This window comes from Typopeltis vanoorti, chromosome 21 (genome assembly GCF_054136105.1).
Source record: "Typopeltis vanoorti isolate ZY-2024b chromosome 21, IOZ_Tvanoo_1.0, whole genome shotgun sequence".
NCBI classification, from domain to species: domain Eukaryota; kingdom Metazoa; phylum Arthropoda; class Arachnida; order Uropygi; family Thelyphonidae; genus Typopeltis; species Typopeltis vanoorti.
Window position 1 is genome coordinate 32227382 of NC_143569.1, and position 22463 is coordinate 32249844.

The 22463-nt window shown below is 33.8% G+C and overlaps 1 protein-coding gene across 2 annotated transcripts in view; it reads left to right on the top strand.

The window, feature by feature from the left end:
* LOC150094717 (cell adhesion molecule Dscam1-like) overlaps positions 1-22463 on the top strand; it is a 101634-nt gene that overhangs the window by 71265 nt on the left and 7906 nt on the right. Inside the window, exons 9-13 of one of the 2 annotated variants that reach the window (XM_090410844.1) lie at positions 5810-5880; positions 12735-12975; positions 15932-16030; positions 17437-17625; positions 20707-20883. In XM_090410844.1, coding sequence (XP_090266970.1) covers positions 5810-5880; positions 12735-12975; positions 15932-16030; positions 17437-17625; positions 20707-20883 — 777 coding nt within the window. Of the gene's footprint in view, positions 1-5809; positions 5881-12734; positions 12976-15931; positions 16031-17436; positions 17626-20696; positions 20884-22463 lie in introns of both variants that reach the window. The other variant, XM_090410843.1, reaches the window with a different exon arrangement.

A 22463-nucleotide genomic window follows, 5' to 3' on the forward strand; every position in this document is an offset into this window, starting at 1 on the left:
AGATTTACATCAACCTCTGGAAAGTTTTAAAAAAATGTGATAGTTTCCTTGAATATCTGGAAGTTGTAATCTTTTGAAGAAGATAGAGTGAGAGAAGTTGTTCCAAAGAATACAAGTAGATGGAAGGAAAGTTCGTTCGGTAGATTTCAAGTTGAATATTGACCAGCAATCATTATGTTCTTAATCTTAGAAGAAATTGTAGAAATGATAGTGGGTGGTTCAGCAGAACATAACCCGTGAAAATATCAGCAGAAGAATTAGAAGCAAAAGTTCATTAGAAAATGACTTCAGCGAATCCAAATCGATCGAATTGCTCCCTTTTTAATAGTATCGAGCACTTTTAGTGCTTGATGTTATCAATAAGTGAGATCCATTCCAAGATCAGATTTGCGAGTTATATTTTAATAACAGACCGGCAATGGAAGACTTATAGTGCATCAGTGCCATGTTTGGGGGGGGGGGGAATATGGTATCAGCAGGCAAGAATAGTCTTGGGCAGAAAAGAACACCACGTTTTTCTGGAGGATGTAAGGCTGATTTATAACCAATTTATATTAAGAAAAGATAAACATGTAAGTCAGTTCAAGAAGAGAAATGTAATTATGTGATCTTAGTGTTATGAGAAATAGACAGGACTGCGTTTTGGTAGCATTAAAGTTCAGAGTTATTCCCCCCCCCTTCTCCACACATACACACATATCATTGAGGAATGATAAAGAGATCTGAATTTGAAAGATTTGAAACTTGGGATGGTTATATTCAAGATGAGGGGCGCCATTTCACTATTTAACCGATTATACTGTATATATACGAGTCGCTGCTGAGGGACCATAGCTAAAAATCCTGTATATATGCCGGGTAGACTATCAGCGTTCTTATCGTCGCGTCATGCTGACGCGGATCGACTTAAATTAATAAGCATAGATTATTATGAGCTATAAAACTCTTCAGATGATCTTTAGGTTTGTACACATACTGCAATTGGCCCTTTCTTGATACTTTTTTGGTGTATTTTTGCATCATTTAATTTTGTGCGTTACAGTGTTACTGTGCAGCGTTGCCTTTTGTTTCATAAAATATATTTATTGTTGTTTAGTAAAATTTTTTGTGAATTTGGATTATTATTCACGTAAAGTAAGTACGTCTATTATATTTTTGCTAAGTTTGAAAATCAGTTAAATTGTTTCATTTTAGTTAATTATCTTATTTTGAAAACAAAAGATTTTTATGTTATGTTGGGTGTAGAAAATAAATAATTTTCAATAATAGATTTATTTATATATTTCTTCTTGTTCTGGTTGGAAGACATTGGGGTTGGAGTCCTTTTACTAATTTCTTTAATAAATAATTTTAATATTCTAGAAATTTCTTAATTATTAAACAATTACCGTTTAATAACCCTAAAAATGTAAGCATATTTATTATTCAAAACATCTGAAAAATCGAATTCTGTAATAATAAAAAAAAGTCAGTTTTGGGCCATTCACCCTAAAAAATAATTGTCGGTTAAGGGATTAAAAAATAAGTTTAAGGGGAAATTTCAGAAATTATTATTTATTTTGGCGGACACTTTTACCGCTCTTCTTATTTTATAGTCTAACCAAGTATGTTAACTTCTAGATGTCGGGAAAAAAAAAACCAAAGAAGTTATCTGGTGAACAAAGACAATTGCAACGAGAACAAACATTATTAAAACTGCAAAAGAAGTAGCAAATGATCTTAATATTGATCCTATTTTCAAGACATTCGCAAAATAACAAAAACAAAAATGTTTGGTTACGAAGCATCAGATGACACAACGCATGATCCTAAACAAAATTTTAAAATAATTTTTTTCTTCGCGATTTTAGACATGACAATAACTTCAGTCAGGGAAAGATTCATATTCTTAAAACAACATAGCGAGGACTTTAAAGTTATAAGAGACATTAGCAAATTAAAAGATTGGAACGATGAAGATTTAATGAAAATCTTTACAAAAAAGAAAAGAGTTGGCTCCTCAGGATGTTTTTAATTATATATACGAAAATAAATTAACCGACACGTTTCCGAATACTGCGATTGTGATGCGTATTTATTTAACATTACCAATATCCGTAGCATCAGGGGAAAGAAGTTTTTCAAAACTGAAACTAATAAAAAATTATTTGCGGTCAACAATGTCTGGAGAGTGTCTAACGGATTTATCAATTATATCAATTGGAAATAATATTATAGATTTATTAGACATTAAAGATATTATTAAAAATTTTGTGGTGGCTAAATCAAGACGGATAAATATGTAAAATAAATCTATGTTTATCTTAATTGTTATATAGTTAAAACATCTCCAAATTATCTTTGTTATGTAATAATATTTCTTTTTATATTAAAATAAAAGTAATTTTTGTTTATATATATATTCTGTTGTATTTATATATTAACGAAATAAATATTTTTGAAAATTTTTGTTATTAAAAATTCCTTATTAATGAATTTTATTGATTACAATGTTCTACTATTGTTAAATAAAATTTATTTTTATGTATGCGTCTAAACTGTTTTGTACTTTTAACAAAGTAAAATTTTTCGAAAACATTTTTCATGGAAATTTATTTTATGGGGGCGCTGAAAAACGTTTTGCACAAGGGCGCCTCCTACCCAACGGCGCAGCACTATATGGCGCATAGAATGACAGAAGTTATTGGTCTCGGCAATGGAAGGCTCTAATGAAGCTTGAACAAGAGGTTAGATTTTGTTGCGTTTAGCTCTTTTTTAAGACTTTAAGCTGTTGAGAAATGCAGTGTAGGCTTAGTGCAGAGTTAGAATTCTAGTCTCAGGCTACTTGCGATATCCTTATTTTTTTTTCTGCCCCTTGGCAATTGTATTAAAAAAAAGCCGAGACTTGGATAGAGGTTTGAGTGGAATGGATGATGAACTCCTTCACTATTTCTGTAGTTTGGTCAAAGCAGATTTGGAAATGAAAAGTAGAAAAATGACAAAAGTATTCTCATTTGGCTCATTATAATGTCGAAGACTACGAGACTGATTAAGACGTTCCTCAATGAAGGAAACATGGTCGAAATTCAGTTCTCAGTGAATCCCTTCCCCCCTAAAAAAGCAGGACAAATGAGTATATGAGAGGAGAAGAATTGGTTAAAATTGTTGAAACTTGTTAAAAAAAGAATTGGTTAAGTGTGTTAGGAAGTGAGTAGTAGTAGTAAATGCGTAAGGTAGATAGATGAACAATTTCTGCTAAGTAGTTTTTATCAGTTGCTGGGGATGGGACGCTAGTTTGAGTTGCGGACTTTGAAGTCTCCTAGAAAGACAATCTCACCCTTCATAGTGTAAGAAATCGAACTTTAGTGTGGTTATAAAGACAGAAAATCGATGCTTTCAAATGTATTTAGGTGATTTTGAACCAGAATAGATCAAAAATTCTAGGTTCGGCATTGGGATTTCAGATCTGTCCAACACGTGTCAAAGGAATTGCGTAAAATGTAGTTTGGATAATCGAGATAAGCACTAGGTGTTGAGATCCTATTAGGAATAAAAAGTCGGATATTTGGATGACTGCAAGAGATATTACATATCATTTATCTTTGAATTTAAGGACACGAATGCTGGATAAATAGATGTGTTTCTTTTTTTCGTATAGATTTTATTATTTTTTTTTTATTTGTTGCATTTTTAGATTATGTTTGGACGCATGGATAAGAGACATTGAAATATACTGTCTCCTTTCGGATCATAATTTGGACAGTTTCCTCTGCATACTGCTATACTATTTTACAGAGCCTCTTTTACTGCTGAACCCTGTAGCCAAGCGATGCTGATTCCCTAGTTAAATACAGTGCGCTAACCATAATATTCAAGACTGACTAGCGCACTTAAAAAAATAGTTTTCTGTTTTATCCCTGTCTTCTTACATGCGATGTGAAAATAAAACTTATTGGGGAAAAGCAGAAAACATTTTTTTTTTTTTTTTTTTTTTGATAAACAGAAAATTGAATGAGCTGTTTCTCTTATAAATGAGTGATTTACTTAACGATATCAGTGGCTCATGATTTATCAGATAAATTTTTTTTTCACCCTGGTAAGAGATTTTTTAAGTGCTTTTTATTCTATTTAAACACAGACATTTTAACCTTTTATGTTAATTAAGATATTTGAAATGCTATATTCAAAATGATATTCGCAGTGTGTACTCACTACATTTCATGTACTCGTATAAGCAGACATATACCACAGAGAAACCAGTACAGTATCTATATTAAAGTATTTTTGTATTAATTAAAGATATTTGCAAATACCACATGTTACAAATGCATTTGCAAATCTCCTTTGCAGATTTCTCATTTCACATAAACCTTTAAGGGTTGTAATATATAACATAATATACGATTTCATATAAGATATATAATTAATCGAGTGATTCGCAACATAAGTACTTGTACCAGGAAACAGAACGTGCATAAAACTTGAGTTGTATATATTACTTCAGCACATAGCAAATCAGCTTCTATGAAAAGGTGACTGGAGTTCTGTTTAAAAAAAAAAAACTGTTTTTCTTTGCTTGGTCATTATGGATATTTATTCTACCCACACACATACTGTCTTTTTTACACCAATCAAGTAAGCAAATATTTGTATTAACAAATTTTCTGACTGTGTTATTATGTGGGACTTGCTCCATTTTTGATTCGAGTTGTTGCTTTGGTATTACATTATTAAAAAATATATATAAAAAAAAAACATGGCCTGAGGAAGGAGAGATACATTTTTGCAGTTTATTTGTACTTTTGAGAGGGAAGAGGGATGAAAATCATTTGTTATATTACTTAAATTAAGGGGATATTAAATCCCACATTGTTTTAAAACCGAATAAGAAACTCAAAGATTGGAATCAGAGAGTTTCTTGCCGAATATAGTAAACTATAAAGTATCGGCGAACACTTAGCGTGAGCTAATGCAAGTGACCCTAGTACGTAGTACAATACCGGACGACTCGTTGCAAAGGTGGGGAAAGTTCAGATCGCTATTCTTAGGTATTTTCCATAATGTAAAAACACATTTCCTAGGAAATGTATGCTGTTATTACATTATGGAGGGAGGTCACTACCCAGACCGGTTTCAGCCTTTTTTGAGGCTTCAAGTGTTCGCCGATACTTTATAGTTTACTATATATTCGGCAAGAAACTCTCTGATTCCAATCTTTGAGTTTCTTATTCGGTTTTAAAACTATGTGGGATTTAATATCCCCTTAATTTAAGTAATGTTTTCTTTGCCGAAATGAAGCTTATTAGCTCTTTATACTTAAGTAACTTAATCATTTGTTATACATATCGAACTACTGTTTATTACTGTTAATTAATCATCTTCACTATATATGCTTTTTTTGATGAGAAATTAAGTCAGTCAGAATTACGGCATGCTAGATGTCAGGAGGTTGGGAAGGCGAAGAACGAGGTGAATGGAAGTCTCTGGTTACTACTACTAATAATAATACTAAATTACCAAATGCAGTCCACATACATATCCATCACTTCTGATATACGCAGTTTTTTTTTTTTTTTTTTTTTTTTTTTTTTTTTTTTTTTTTTTTTATAATTCTACAATTCCACACATTACATATTTGAAGTTTGAAGATTACACAATAATCATTTAACAAGTGAAATGAAGTAATTCTCTAGAAAATAACTTATTTCGAAATCACTGGCTAACATTTCTTACAGTGTTGGGGGAAAAAAAAAAACTACTGACAGAATGACATATTATACCCAACCTGTTTTAAATAGTTTGTGTAACCGTTTGTTATTTATTAATACAGAGCCTTCAGCACCTCCTACGGATGTGTCTGTTGAAGGAAGAGGAACTGGAACATTAAGAGTTAAATGGAAAGTAAGTACACCAGCGGTTTCTCTGTATTTAATGCCTGTTCAAAATACAGTGCAAAGCTGTGACCTTGCCTATATGAAACTTAGTGATGCATTCTTCTGTGATTTTTTTTATATACTGTATTTGATATTATATATCAATGACTCTTCTGTAGCGACGATGGCCTTTGATTGCAAAAACCAACCAAAGACTTCAAAAGCTCGTGAAATAGCTGGTATCACATGAAGGGGTAGTGCATTCATTACCCTCCCATTCGCTTGTGTTTTTATCTCTGCACAAGAGACAAACCACCCAGAAAATACGTACATTGACAGACAGCTGATTACTGAGATGGGATTAACTATATCATCATTAACCAAAATTACGTTTATGTAAAACTAAAGTTACGTAGCTGTAAGTCATCGAGTCATAAAGATATGATTGAATTATTACATACTTAAGTAATGTTTTGAGCCCTAAAGGCTTCATATGATTATTATATTTAGATTATTATATTATATCTCGATGATTATATTATTTAGAATTGCAAATCACGAGCCGGATCCAATCCAGTTACACTATCCAGCATTAGGAGAATATATTTCTTTATAATTACTGATTGCTAATGTTGTTTCTTATGCATAATTGCAAGCCACTTCCTATTCAGAAATTACTGAATTAGAGAAAGAGAAAACTAGCGAAGATTTGTGTTATGGGGATGGAGATCCGTAAATTGGTTTTCTGAGAAAAGCAATAATTTCCTTTTTCCCATGGAGAACTCTTACTTCATCCCTCAATCAAATTTTCTAAAGCTTTTGTAGTCTGAAATGTTATAATCCTCTCTTACTTCTAGCTATTTACACGAAAGAAAAATATACGTGATTGGCCATTGCTGTCTAGCGATATATTCTAATAAGAATAGAAGATTGTCTGCTTGATGATAAATTAAAGTTCTTAAAGAATTCGGAGTTTTTTTTTTTTTTTTTTTTTTTTTAAATGGGGAAATTAATAAAATACACACACGTTTTCTCTTCAATCCAGCATTCCCACAATTCCTTTGATTGTTAAGATATCTTTAGATTTTGAGGGGAATCCTAGAATAGTGAATAATATACGACATGCTTATTTTTGATATCATTTTAGAAATCGAACTATTGCAAGCTTAGCCTATACGTTCTTAACTGAGAACAATCGTATTTGCGCAGCTCCAAACAGAAGCACCATTAACGTCTGATGCAAGCAACTCGGATACTTGGCATCGAACTAGCAGTATAGGTAAGCCAAACATCAATATATCTACAGTTGAGTGCAATCGTAAAATTTACCGACAGATTACGAAACAGCATGTGCTCGCTAGCGAGGCACGTAGCCGATTGTGCGGAAAATTTTAAGGAAACCTTTCAAATGAAGTCCCACGGGTTTCAGCTTATTACACTCGATCAATATGATGACCAGCCGAAGCGGTATACGTTGTGTTTTAACTTATTCTACTGGCTTTATCTTAAAGGAAAACCTTCTGATAGATATATTAACGATAAGTTCTCTTGACATACGTCAGGAATCGTGAGTCGTCACCTGATGATCAGTTCTGGAGAAAGGTCGCACCAATTCTGAATACTTTTTAACAAAATCCTAAATTAAATGTATTGTTGTGAATTATCATAGATGAAGATTTGTTCATTGTGCCGAAAATATATCGCAGAATAATAGCTAGTCCATAAGCAGAGGTTTGCAACCAGTCTGTTGGATGGATTGGTCAATCATGCTTACTACTTATGACCAATAACTTATGACATTTTGTTCATTGTAGATCTCAAGGCGGTCTGGGAAATACAGGTAGTGAAAACACTTGGAGGAACAAAATGCCAACTCCTGTTTTCACTACCTGAAAAGAGGAGTTGTAATGCTTATATATTTTATTATATATTATTACACAAATACAGCCACAAGTACCTCGAATGCGAAAAGGAATTTTCTCTAGTTAGTAAAGTACCCCCCCCCCCATACCCAGAAATCATTCCCAATTACAGCAGACTTTAAATACCGATTCTTGAAATCTTGGCATTGAGAATATCACCAAGTTCAAAATAAGCAACTCTGAAGATGTAATCTTCGAAAAGGTGAGGTCATTTGAATTCTAGACTTGAATTAGAACTTCGGAAGTAGATATTACATCTGGCCTAGTTAAAAGAGTACGTAGAATCTCTGCAGGTCCGAATCACAAAGTGCTATTAGGTCGTAGATGATTTTTATTGTCCGGTGTGATACTACTCTCCTGGTGACTGAAGATCTGACATGGCTTGAATAAACCACTTTTGAGTGAAACTGTTGGAACAAAAATTTTAAAAATATTATTTGCATTTAATCCTATTCAACTAATAGTCCACTAATAAAAAAACTGGTAATTCAATTTGTGTTTTCATACAAGTTTTGAGTTATATTATAAGCTTCTAATTTGAAAAAGATTTGCTATTTTCTTTAGTATAATAACTCTCAAATGAGAAGGCAAAGGAAAAATGCATCAAATATATTTACTGGAATGCGCTTCCATTTTTAACCCTTTCAGGCAAGGATGTTCTAATAATTCTTATTTTAATGTACAGAATGCGCACCAAAGAGTAGAATGAAGTACCTCCTGTTAATACGAGCGACTTCATTTTTGAAAATGTGACATTTCTTTTAAAAATTAGCTTTCGCCTTTTGTCTCCCAATGTCACGTGACTTTATATCCGAAAATGACTCCATAAAGCAAATTCTTCTAGTTAATTAGAGGCAATTTAATGTGATTGGCTTTATGTGATGCCTCTAGGCACGAACAGGGTAAGTATGTAATTTAATGCGAGTTTCTGAGGAATGCCACTGTAAAATGTGCTCGATTATAGCGGTAAACTATAATTGGAAAACATGAATTAAAATGAAATAGTTTTGTGAAATGGAGTAAAATTAATCCATAGTAGCTATCTTCAAGACGCAAAAAAAAAAAAAAAAAAAAAAAAAAGGTGACATAATAAGATTGCTTCCAATACCGTTTATCGGAACAGTCTATTTCGACCACGGCTCCCCAGTTGATGTGTTAACAAGGATTCTGGTTAAGAAAGACTATAATTTAAATAACTTTATGGGATCACACTTTCATGAGAAAAATGAACATGGAACTTTAGTTGAAAGTAACGGAAACATTAATATAAAGTTCTCGATTAAAGACAGTTGAAGTTCAGGAAAAAAAACAAAAAAAAAACACGTGTTTTCTTTTCCCTCCTTTTCGAATCTATATATATTTCCAATTCTTTTTAGTTTTCAACTTCATTTATTTCAATAAATTTTGGAAATATCTTCAAAAAAATATTTAGCAGCTCGTTATCTGTCATTAATATTGCAGAGATTTAATTTTTCTTTGTTCTTTACTTCATATGATAATTAAAATTTTATTTATCCGTCAATTTATTAAGATATTTAAAATGATTATGCATCTTTAAAACATCAAGAAATATTATTTATAATAAATTATTAGCTTTTTTGCCTTTTAAATCCGCTGGATGTTTATTTATATTTAAATTTAGAAGAAAAAAAATTAAAACGGTAAATTGATAAAATGTGAATAAATGTAATTTTGAGTTATGCTTACCGACAGTTAGTAATTTAAAAATCAGCAGTTAGTTCATAACATACGTACAGTGCCATCTGCGAATTATTTTTGATATTTATTTATGGATTTATCATTATTATTTTATGAGGGGAAAGATCTGATGTAGCACTGCAATACTCATCCAACGTACGCCAATCATTCATAACAGTTGTTATGTTAAATGAATGATAGCTTAAAGATATTTACTCGAGCATAATAGATGAGCAAGTAACCGATTCTAAATTAAAGTGATCGCTATGTGAATAATTCTTTATGAATAAATTCTCCTTTGTGACAAGTAGATAAACAGAATATATTTAGCACATATGTTGTTGAGTAAGATAGTAGAAGATACTGCGTATATGACACAGTAATATCATGAGGGATAACAAACAGAATAAGTAATAAAATACAAGTATGGAATAACAGATAGATGGAATGTAACAAACAGAATTACTGCATACATATGAAATCTTTCGAGTAGAAACTTAACGACATGGTTAACGAAAAATAAAAGACATGGTTTATTTTAATACCCAAAGATGGCATCGGTGCAAATGACCTGCAAATCATGTTCCTAGGTAGCGTTGAAGTCTTTGAACCCTGAAGAACACCTCCCAGTCATTGCCTAAGGTTAATTTTCCCCTCATCTGTCACAAACTGTTTCTCAACAAGTTTAAGAAGTTAGTTTCATGCCTGTCTTTTAAAAGAGACCACACAGATTCTTTTCTTTTTCTTACAAAAAAGCATTTCTAAGCTAATGGAGTCTTTTCGTGTTTTGCATATTTAGCTACAATTATGAATCTTGTTGTGTATTCATAGCATATGCTAAGAAATATTTAGTAAACTGTATTTCTTGGTAGCCATTCCAAACATGTTTGGTCGGAAACCAAGAAGGTTTCATTGGTAGCAATGGAACCAGATAGGTAAATAAATCACGGTATGATCGGTGAGGATGAAGCATGCTTTGAATGCATTAAGATGTGTACTTTGGAACCTTGCATATTCATTGCATAAACGAGGTACAAATCGTCTAATTTTAAAATGAACATAATACAACTATTCTCAACAATATTGCACTTTGTTGCTGACTATTTCAATGCTGAGAGTAAACTTGTGCAGAATGTTCTTATTTACGATTATGAGAAAACTGCTAAGACCATAAGCTAGTGTAATATATTTGTCAGGAGTATGTTTCCTTCTTTAGTTGGTTTATCTGTTTTTGCAGAGAGATCCTGACTTTCCACAATTCCTGCCGCCTCTGTCCACATCGTATGTGACGCTTTCGCGCAGGCCTACACACATTTTATCGCGTAAGCTTCCGTAACCGATAACCCCGCAGAATAGGTTGGCTGCTCCTTATTCCAGGTAGTATCCCATGTTTGTGGAAGCGTGTGTTCACGAGGGAGGTTTGCCTGCTTTGCGGGAAGAAAAACCCCAGGATAAACTGGGGAAGAAACCCTGCTGTTCACGCCCAAGATCGGCTAACTTGGCTATGGCTGAGAAAGATCCTTAAACCCCTTACGTTGTCGACGGGAATCGAACCCAGGACACTCCTTCCCCAGTCATATGGTTGCGAAGCCAAAGCCATAAGGCTAACCGCGCGGATGCAGCTTCTGTATGTTTAAAATTCATCCTTACTATCTTAAGCCGCTGTCATTTGGAATTACTGCTGAAGCATCTAGCACTGTGAGGTCTGTGAATGTTTATTAACTGCGTACATATTTCCAGCCGAATTGCCTGTTTTGCCGGATGAAAAACCCGAGTTTCTGGGAAAACCCTACTTCCTCCTCCGTATGAGACCAGCTACCTGTTAAACAGAAAGCTCTTATAAGCTTGTTTTGCAGAGATTTGCATTTAGATCTTTCCAACTGAAGGACGTGGTCCACCTTTTAAGTGTGTGCTTTACGTCTAGGATCATAGAAAAAGAAACTGTATTCATTTAAATCGCCCGGTGGTCTTACACAGGGCGATGGAATCTATCTCCCAACGAAGACAATCGGAAACATCCATGACCATGACGAGATTCGAATCAGCAGCCTGTTGGATAAAGAACGGGTACGCTAATCCCTTGGCCAACCATGCTGGCAATTCCATCCATTACACAATTTTTTACATTAAATAGTTTCCTGCGTATCAGTTATGCCTTTACGTCTATTTTTCTCTTTAATTATTCCTATAGTCATAGAGGTATTGCTAAAGCACAAAATGAATTATATGATCATTCCCATATCATATATAAAATGTCCATATAGGACAAAACTGATTTTTTTTTTTTTTTAAACATTGTTGAACAAACTTAAAACCAAAGAAATAGAACTCTCAGCAGTGCAAATGCTGAAACAATAGTATTTGGTTTCATAATGATTATGAACTTTGTGTATTTTCTAAAGCTCATGAGAGCACTATCAGATAACATCCAGAAGTTTTTTTTTTCTTTTTGAGAAGTGTCTTAAAAAAATTAGTTCTGATATAAATGGTGTTATACCCACAGGTAATGCTAACCACATCTGGATCAATACGCAACAGATGGGAGAGTAAATTCTGACCAGTCAAACAAATCTCATACTAAGATACCACTCGAAAGATGGAAGCCATACACGAGGAATTCATTAGCTCGTGTTCTTTGTGTCATAACTTAACCTGTGTGGAGCAAGAGGAACATAAAAACCACGCTAGTGTTCAACTATGTTTTTTTTTTTATTCTCATCCTATCCACAAAACTATTTTTGGTTTGATACGCTAATTCCTGGACCGACCTTGTCGACAGCACCCTCATATTGTTCAGCTTTCTAACTGGGTGCTGATTTTCTCAGGTGGTGCTGTTGACGCTCAGCTGTTTCTTTCGAAATGACGACCTTCGGTGCGAAATGTCTTGTTGACCTTCAGCTCTGAAACTCCATATGTACGAGAGTACAAGCATGGTCATCTACCACATTGCTCTAACTGCACTCTCCATGTTCTATTGCAATGTAAACTGTAACAACGCACCTGTACGAAGCATTGCTTTTTTAGGGAGCGAAGATTCTGTTTTCAAGCTCCTGAAGAAATTGTTATCTTTTCCAGCTTTATCAGTATACACTGTGATGATCATTTTTTGGGAAGTCGCATATGAAAAATTTAAAGCAAAAAAAACTATTTTCTGTAGCTAACAGAAAACAATCACTGCCTTTGAAACTTTATAAAACTGTATGCATTGCAAAACACCAATCAGACCTTGTTTATTACATTCTCGATGTTTTCAATATTTCAGGCCCCTCCAAAAGATCAATGGAATGGACAACTACGAGGTTACTACATCGGCTACAAAATTCACGAGTCCTCGGAGCCCTATACTTATAAAACAGTAGAATTCAGCAAGCAGCTGGAACAGGAAGAATGCAAATTAACAAACCTCCAAAAGTCCACCAAGTATGCCGTCATTGTACAAGCCTTTAACAATGCAGGAAGTGGGCCAGCATCCCAGGACGTCGTCACTCAAACTTCCGATACTGGTAAGTAGCGAAGGGATGAAATTCAGGAGTAACTGAATTTTTTTTTTTTTTTTTTTTAGAACGTGGTGTTATTTCCAATAGATCAGGATCTATCTTTCACAAAGAGCTAAAGATTCTGAATTTTTAAGAATTGGAATGTTTGCTGCCGTATGGACTTCTACATTATTTTCCCCCAAGAGAAAACGAATAGATAGATATCTGCAAACATTACTTTTTTTCTTAAAGATATGCTATCAACAATATTTTTGCTTTTCGTGTACTGTTTCATAAAGTCTCATTTTGACATCCTAGCACTGAAAATGAAATATATAAATATATGATTCGATTTGATCATTATTGACAACTTATTACTGCACAAAATTAGGCACAAACTTGTCATTAGAGATACTATCAAAAGGAAATATTGGAATTCACAGAATAAACTTATCCAAATTTATTTATTTAGCGAATGGTATATATATCCAGTACATAAAAAAGTGGTAAGAGAATAAATAAATGAAACTACGATATAAAGCAGAAAAAAAAGCATTGCATATTAACAGATTCTGAATACACGAAGTTTAAGGTTTAACAGTAAAAAAAAAAAAAGAAAAAAAAAGTGCATGTGAGCTCCGCGATATGAACACATGGCAGCCCTAACGATATGCCTGGGCGAAATTGCCAGAATCACAGTACACGTATAGATAGTCCGTCCACTTCCACTCGTAGAACATCTGTTCGCATGTCCCTATCCGGTTAAGTGTAGTTCGTAGATGTCTTGGAAGGTCAAAGTCATTTAGTCTGGTAATTGGATCACTAATAGTGAGGGGTAAGTCGGAGGTGTGTTCCTGGTAGTGAAGTTTCCAGGCTAATGTGTATCAGAAGCTTCACGTAGCATTTACACAGAAGTTCTTCAAGATAGGTCGTCTATCTTGGATGCTTACTTAAGCATACTGCATCCCTCGCACTGGGATGCAGTATGCTGCTGTGGAATACACTAATGCCAAAAGGTGTGGTGCAAATGTGCTAGCATCTTCATCCTATGAAAAGGCCAAATGTCAGTACGCATTTTTACTCTGCCAGCAATCTTTGTCAAGTGATCTGTCTAGAGTTCCGAGTACTTTGGGGGATTCTATTGTATTTCATAGTGTTATTTCTAAAGTAGACTTTAGGAGTATAGTTTGACTGTTATTTAAATAGAGAGCATTGACTTTATTCGGAATGCAAGCGCTACTCTTTAAACAGCAGCGCTTACAGCGTCTATTGTAAGTTTAAAGTAGGAGTAAAGTTTAGATAAGTCCTCTATTATCCAAATTAATTCACGTGTCTAGCAAAGCAGACAGGTAACGGGCGCATTATATGGAAGGCGTGTTCGCGATATTAAGATTATGACTTAATCACTCTCAAACAAAAGACAAGAAGAAATTATACTGGATCGGATAGATTAAAATTAATCTGCGCTCAAAGGTAATTTCACTGCATGCATAACTGAGCGATGAAAAGTCGTATTTTATTATTTGTGCAAAATTATAATTATTGTCGATCTTAAGAAATATTACAACTGTTCAATATCTTCAGAAGCTTTAATATAAACTTTCATCAAACCAGTCTATTTGTTCTCGAATTATTTCATACGGATGGGCAGACAGATGAATCTAGTAGGTGCTCTTCGCTTGCGAAGGCAGTTTTAAAGGCCACAGGCTGTTTATATCCACCGAGTATTTTCTTATTCACAATTTCAATAATAATCGTACTGTTTTTTCCTCAGCGAGACCAGAATTTAACGAGTTGGTAGCAAAAATAAATAAAGGATAATTAATAAAAAAATAAATTATTTTATTTTTATTAGTAATTATTATTATTGATCCCTCATACGAGAGTTTGCAGAACCAATATTGGTTCTGCAAACTCTCATTATTGCATTAGCAATAATGAGAGTATATCATTGCATTAGCAATAATGAGAGTATATCATTGCATTAGCAGTGAGTGTAGGCTCAATAGGGGCAGAATAGAATTATACCCTTACCTCCCGGTTAACGAAACCAGAAAGTGTCAACGGTGAAATATTGAAGTAAACCATAATTATTAATTTAATTTACTTGAATATTTAAACAAGAACTGTTTTAAAGAGGGAAATGATAAGTTAATATAACATATACAAGTTAACCTATTACGTGGAATGGTGAATCTTGTGTTACGTGTATTGGTTTGTCATAGTAGTAATTATGTAGTAATATGGTTCACCTAACCTCCGAGTTAGTCGGTCTGGTATAGTGGCTATAGTCATTCTTTTCCCTTCATAAATACACAACCCGTCTCGAATCCATTGGGTAGTAATGTCACACGTACTGTAAAGATACCTACAAATGCTAAAGTATCAATGAACTTACAGCATGTTACAACCCAGCAAATATATGGAACAAATGAACAAGGGCTTTTTGAGTGAATAAGTTTAAGTTCAATTGGTACAATAGAAGCAACTTTATTATTTTTCCCGGGAGTTTTTAAACCGATGCCAAATTTAACCGGTCTTGCAAAGTGAGGGGGATGTTGGCATATAGAAAGGTGTTCTTTGCACGAAGTAGTAGGTTTTTCTAAAGGACGTTATGGCAGAATATGATTTTATTACTGAAGAACTTACGACCACGACAACATTGTATTATTATCTGTCTCAATGGTGAATGTATTCTCACTTTTTTTTTTTTCTAACCTAAGGAAATTTCATTATTTTGTTTTTCCTTGAAGTATTACAAATTTCTTAGCACACCTTAGAGAAAAACAATTTTTTTAAATTCATTTCTTAATTGATAAGCATCTTTTCATTAAAAAAATTCCTAAATAGTGAGAAAACTACTTAGCAGAGATGCCTTGCGCAACTTTTCTTAATGTATTAAAGAATGGAAGGACATTTTCACTTTATCCAGTTGAATGTACCAGAGGCGTGATTATTATTTTTTTCTTAATATGCATTGCAGATCCACCCCTTCCGCCTTTCCTGTGGGTGGAGTCTCAGACTAGATCTAGTATTACTATCAAGTGGAAGCAGAAGGGCGACGCCAGTGAACACGTGACTCGTAAGTAATTTTTTCCTCTCTTTTACTTGTCGTTGTCCTCATTTAACCTAATTAGTGGTAAACGCGTGAGATTTGCGTGTGGGAAAAAACGTTTGAACTTGCTTTGCATATTAGGAGGAGTCGAATCGATTTGTTATTGTACATCTATTAACCATGTAAAGATAATTATGCAGAACAAAAATATCGCTAGGTGGCACTGTGTTTGATATAGCGTCATTTTCAGCATTCTAGCTTTCTGAGTTGATTTCAATTTTTAAGCGATTCCCACCACGAAAGATTGTAAATCTACATTAGTACCTCTAAGGATTTTTATTATTATTTTATAATAATTATTTTTTTCTAATCCGGAAATCTCGCTCTAGAGATCAAACATGGAACTAATTTCAAGCCTGCTGGTTGAAAAGCGGATTGGTTTTGTTTTTCTTTATTTACTCCATACAGTACCACTATTTACAGAAAATTCGACTTTGATGAATTTTCACTCAAACGCATCGCTTCGACTCCAGTTTAAATTATATATTGACCATATAACCTAATGCAGAAATGTTAGTTCCATCAACTTACCAATATTATAGTCCGCGCGGTTAGCCTAGTGGCTTTGCGCTTCGAACCTAGGACCCTCCTTCCTCAGGCAGATTCCCGTCAACGACGTGAGGAGCTTAAGGATCTTCCTCAGCCATAGCCAAGTTAGCCGGTCTTGGGCGTGGACAGCAGGGTTTTTTCCGCCAGCTTATCTGGTATTTTTCATCCCGCAAGCAGGGAAACCGGTCTGAGGACACACGGATTACAGTCAGGAAAATTGACCCAGCCATAGGTCTGATTCGTCAGCCTATGCCGGTTCCGGAGCCCGGGTAAAATTTGGGGGGGACTAGATGGTACTGTGAACTCCCGTAAAAAGGGGGAACGCAGTATCATCACACGAAATTTATTTTTACTAATATTATACATTTAATAGTATGAAATGTATCGGAAATAACATCCATTTGACATCATAAGTTCTGTTGAATTTCTATTGTTTAAGGATAAGTGCATAACTTGAATTATTACCGAGATTGGTCCCATAGCTGGATTGGAAAGACTAATTCGAAATGTTTCTCTATACTATGTATAATTTCTGAATTATACATAGTATAGAGAAACATCATCTATGAGTCGTTGTTTTAAGTTTTAAGAATTACATTGGCTTTCATCTGAAAAACAGTTGAATGCACAAAGACAGTCTTGGAATAGGTTGCATATTTTTAATAATACCTATTACTGCAGAATTTAACAGATAAATGTCAAATTAAGCAAAAAGATAATGAATAGGTTTTGACATTCTGTTCATATAACACACACACACACACGCATACAATTGAGAGCAGTGCATAAATGCTTTGTTATATTTATTATTACATCTATTGCAGACTACACACTGCACTACAAAGATGAGCAGGGACCATGGACAGAACTGACCGTGCCTCGAGCCCCCGATAGTCAGTACGTTTTGAGTGGGTTAAGAGAGGGAACCAGATATCAACTTTATCTAAAAGCTGTGGGAGATCCTGGTGAAAGTGATCCTAGCGAGATGCTCACTATCAGAACCGAAGGAGGAGGTGAGTTGTGCCCTGGAATGCAATTGTATGTCTCGTTCTAGTGATAAATGGATTCGACGTAGTATCATAAGAGGACATTAAATGAATTAGACGCTCGAGACACGTAACTGGTGTAAGAGGGATGAATTGTATTACAAACGAACTTGCAGGCAATCAGTAAAGGGAAGGGAGATCCAAAATTTAAACCATTTTTTTGTCTACTTGTTTGTGGTTTTCTTTCTGCTTAAAATTAGCTTTATTTATTTAATTAATTTTTGACCTTGGAAATTCACCTCTGTAACTTGTACTTGGACACCTATTAAAAGACAGATAGGACATTATATATGAGAAACAAAAAGAACTGCAGATGGTGTAGGAGATAAGATAGAAGCAATCTTTCTCTCAAATGTCACTTAAGGTATAATTAGATCCAATTAAGGTTGAGTGTAGGTTGTGCTTTCACATTTAAATATATTTTGACGTTATTGTTAACATCGTGTTGTTAATTTAGCTGAGGAATAAAAAAAAGTAGTTTCATTTAAGCTATCAAAAAACATAATTGAGCCATTTATGTTCTTTCTTAAATGAAAGACATCAGACTTAAATACTCATTCTCCATCTCGTTCATTGTCTGCCCTTTATGCGCCAAAATTAAGATAATGAATCCTGGTGATTAAGATTTGCATAATACGCCAGTCACATTCTTAGAACCAACTTTAATATTAGGCACTTTTGTAGAAAAGAGTTTTAATAAGGTTTTTTTTTCTTTTTCTAACAGATTTAAACCTAATAGATTTAAGCCCCAAGTTGGTAGTATTTAACTGTAATCCATAATATGTAGAATTCATAATTTGCTATAGTTTTTAAGTGCTGTTCTTGGCTGAATTTACGTTTAAGCTAGACAAGCTACAACTTAGGGTCCCCTCATCATTACAAGTGCTTTCGAAAGCTATTAAAAACCTAAAATTTAGTCACCCAGTAGAATGAGATTTCTTAAAAGTTATAGCTTAAGGGTCACAACTATTTAAAGCCTGCCATGTGTGTGGATCTAGTAGCACACCTACTAGATTTGTTTCGTCACTTTCCTCTGTCTGTGCATCCGTACCCATGTTGTTCTGCTTCAGTTAGAGTAATTTCAGTGAAATTTAGTATTCGGAATCCTTATTGAAATTTGTCAGGCTTTCATATTTGACTTCACCTTGATCATTGTTAATGGAAAAACAATAAATGATATGTAAAAAATTATCATATACAAAGCTGATTACATTACATAAGCCAGCCAAAACGGCTTTGAGTTCAACTGCTGTGATGACATCATTATACATGGATGCTATTACGAAATATCTTTTAATGATTGTCTGGGATCATTTCCATACTTATGTTGTATTTATTCACTATTTGCATAACCAAAAAAAAAAAAAAAAAAATTGCTTCATTTGGCTATTGATTAGTGCGAAATTTGAGACATTGAAACGTGTCAGTATTATATATTGGAAAACATGCATATTGGTGGACTGTTTTTAATAGATGCGGGTAAGCTGAACTGGAATAAAATTTTTGATAGGGGTCGCTGATGTGCAACATCCATAGTTTTTAGAAATAAGAGTTAAATAATTCTGATAAACATCCTTATATCGTATAATTAATTTACTTTCTAATATTCGGAATACCATTACTGTGCTATATTCTTTGTCTGATCACTAAATCCTACAGCAAGATAAATTTCTTTATAAACACTAGGGCACATTGCCAAGTAATTCTGTCTTCAAAAATGATGAATAAAATGCATCTCAAGATTTTTGTGTTGTTAACCTACTTTGCTGCTGGCTTAGCAGGTCACAATTTTATTTATTTTTTAATTTTAGCCAGTAATAAAAATACATCGTTTTGAATGAATTCAAAGTTTTCTATGTAAAAATAAATAAATAAATAAATAATAAAAAAATAACAAAAATCGAATTTTTTGGTAATCATTTCAAACGTGAAAGAAAATCGATAATTCTAAATATTTCTATAAAACCTGAGCCATTAATCATTCATGGCAGAAGCATTGAAGTATGAACACCTTAATTGATAAGTTCTGGGTTCAAATCACAAGACTGCGAGAAACATTTAATAAGAGCTTTCTAACTGAAAATCTCTCTTTTTCAACACACACAAATATGGCTGCCTCCTTTGTTTAAAATTGCTACAAAAATAACCGAAGAAAATTAATAAGCCGGATTCTGCATGACAAGGCCCTAATTTACAAATCACACAATGATCAAGCAATTAAATTGCATATCAAATGATTTGATATGCAAAGCCTAAATTGAAGACTGGATGAATGGAAAATAACTAATTTGATGTTTTAGTCGAGATCATCTTGACTAAAACTTGTCCGTTTTTCTCGGTTTTCGCTTCTATTGGAAGGGTTATCAAGTCTAAAACCGAGGTTGAAATTAAGTACATCGAATTAAAGACATTTTTGTCTTTAATTATTTAGAATAGCTACATTAAGTGTAAATAAGCGGGGAACTTTGTTCTAGAGATTAAATAATAATATACTACATATAGTTAAATTATTGTCATTAGTATTATCTTTAAGTCTTTTTGACACATAAAATTACGTTAAATTCTATTCTGCCAGAGCTGGATGGAATTATTCTGTTGCTAAAAATTTTAATTGTTTTTCCAAGCCATATTTGGTCATTAAAATTGGTCCTATTTAAATTGAAATCGAGATGACTATTGATAAATTATTCATTCTCATATTCCAAATGTAAATTAAGTTTGTGTAGCTCTAGAGTTATACGAATAACTGATGTGCAAAAAAAAAAAAAAAATTCTGTGATTTGGTGAAACGTACCTAATAATAATAATAAAAAAAAAACTTGATTTTCATAGTGTCATTAATAATTCTCACATATCAGTAACTACCAAATGACCAATTAACAAACTTTTGTCAGTGCTTTGTTCTTCTTTTACAGGGTAAGAGAAGGATAATAATCATTCTCTTACCCTAATAAGCACGTGTTGTCTTAAGCATAATAAATCATAGTGTATATTTCTTGATTCTGATGCCTGACCTAGATTTGTTTTTATGTACTGCTGGTTTTTTAGCGTTGTCAGATATGTCCACCCACCCCATCGTGGAGCAAGGAGAAGATATTCCCTTTTATCTCCGCCTCACTGTCATCGCACCCATTGGGGCATCTGTAGGAGTGATTCTTATAGTTCTCTTTGGGGCATGTCTATATGTGCGAAGGGAAGAAAAGCGTTTCAAGGCCGCCCTTGCTGGTAAGTTAAAAAAAAAAAAAAAAATGCTCGACATCTTCCTAATTACATGTTGTGGTTTTCCCTTGAGCGTTACTAGATATCAGTGATAACACTCGCGTCTGTATAACGTCATCTTCTTTGAGTTTAAAATAAATACATTATCTAATATGGCTGTTTGTTAGTCGTATATAAACCGAAGAAATGACATTTGATTCGTATTGCGGTTGGTAATAAGTTAGTCGTCGTTACATCATGACCAAATAAGGGGGGGGGGGGTAGTGGTCTATTTCTAGTTCAGACTTGTTGTTTGGGTTTCTAATTTCATGTCCTTGGCACGCGACCCGCCTGTTTTGGTTTCTTTTAATTAAAAACTTCTTGGAAAACATGTTTCGTCCACTAGTTGGAATTTTTAAATTATTTCATTTCAAGTACGTTGAAGAACATGTTCGTTCTTTAAGAGATACTTGTGCCATAAGGAGTTTCTTTAATTCACACGAATAACACAAGGAAATAAGTAATAAAAAAGCCATAGACAGAAGACTAGAAATATATCGCTTTAAATAAATATTATTTATTTCCTTGTGTTTTTCATGTGAATTACACAAATATCCTCTTTCGGTTTATTAAACTAAATTAATTACAGTATATATATATATATATTTTTTTTTTGGGGGGGGGGGATGGACTGAGTCCTTGACTCTTTATCCCTTTTTTGAAGAAAATGTGTGGATGGGATGTTATTTAGCTATAAGCTCTGGTCATGGCTGGGTAAAAAAGCCTCAGTTAAAACTTCATCGGCTACTGAGTAAGTAAAGCCATCTCTAAAAATTAGGACGATCCCTAGATCACTCGATAGAGGCCGAAAAACCATCCAACTCAGCGTTGGCTCCACTCAGTGACGGCCCACCACCGAGCAGAACCGCTCATATTCCAGGGAAAAGCATCCACCGACAAAGCCCCTTATCGGGCCATGCCAGATAACCATTTTGAGTCTCCAGGGAGAACACCCTCCCTGGAGACTCAAAATGCTCTCCCAGGGCAAACCCCCCCCCCCTCACCGGGAGCAAAATTTCGGAAGAAACCTAAGAGAGCGAAACTCAACGTCCCAGGGGTAACGGCAATAGCCGAGCCTCAGTTAAAACTTCATTGGCTACAGTATTGCCATCTGATACCCTAGAGCAGTGTTTCTCAAACTTTTTTCGACTACGGAACACCTTGGTTATTTGTAATGTATAAATTAATAATTAATTGGTAATTTAGCTGATTTTTTATTATTAATCAACAATTGATAATTAATTAATTAAACATCGATTAAACCATCATTAAATTAATTTAAAAATGACAAATTCCAGAACTCCTCGCGGAACACCTATTCACCTTCAGCGGAACACCGGTTAAGAACCACTGCCTTAGAGTAATCTAAGTATATTTCCTATTTCCTAAAATTAAATTTTAGGAAGTAATTATTTATTTTATATTTTATTTTATTTTATTTCATTTTATTTTTAATTGTAATAATATAATATAAAATATTTAAAGGTGTATGCTATATTTTAGAAAATATTAAACGAAATAATTATATAAGGTTAAAAGTTATCTCA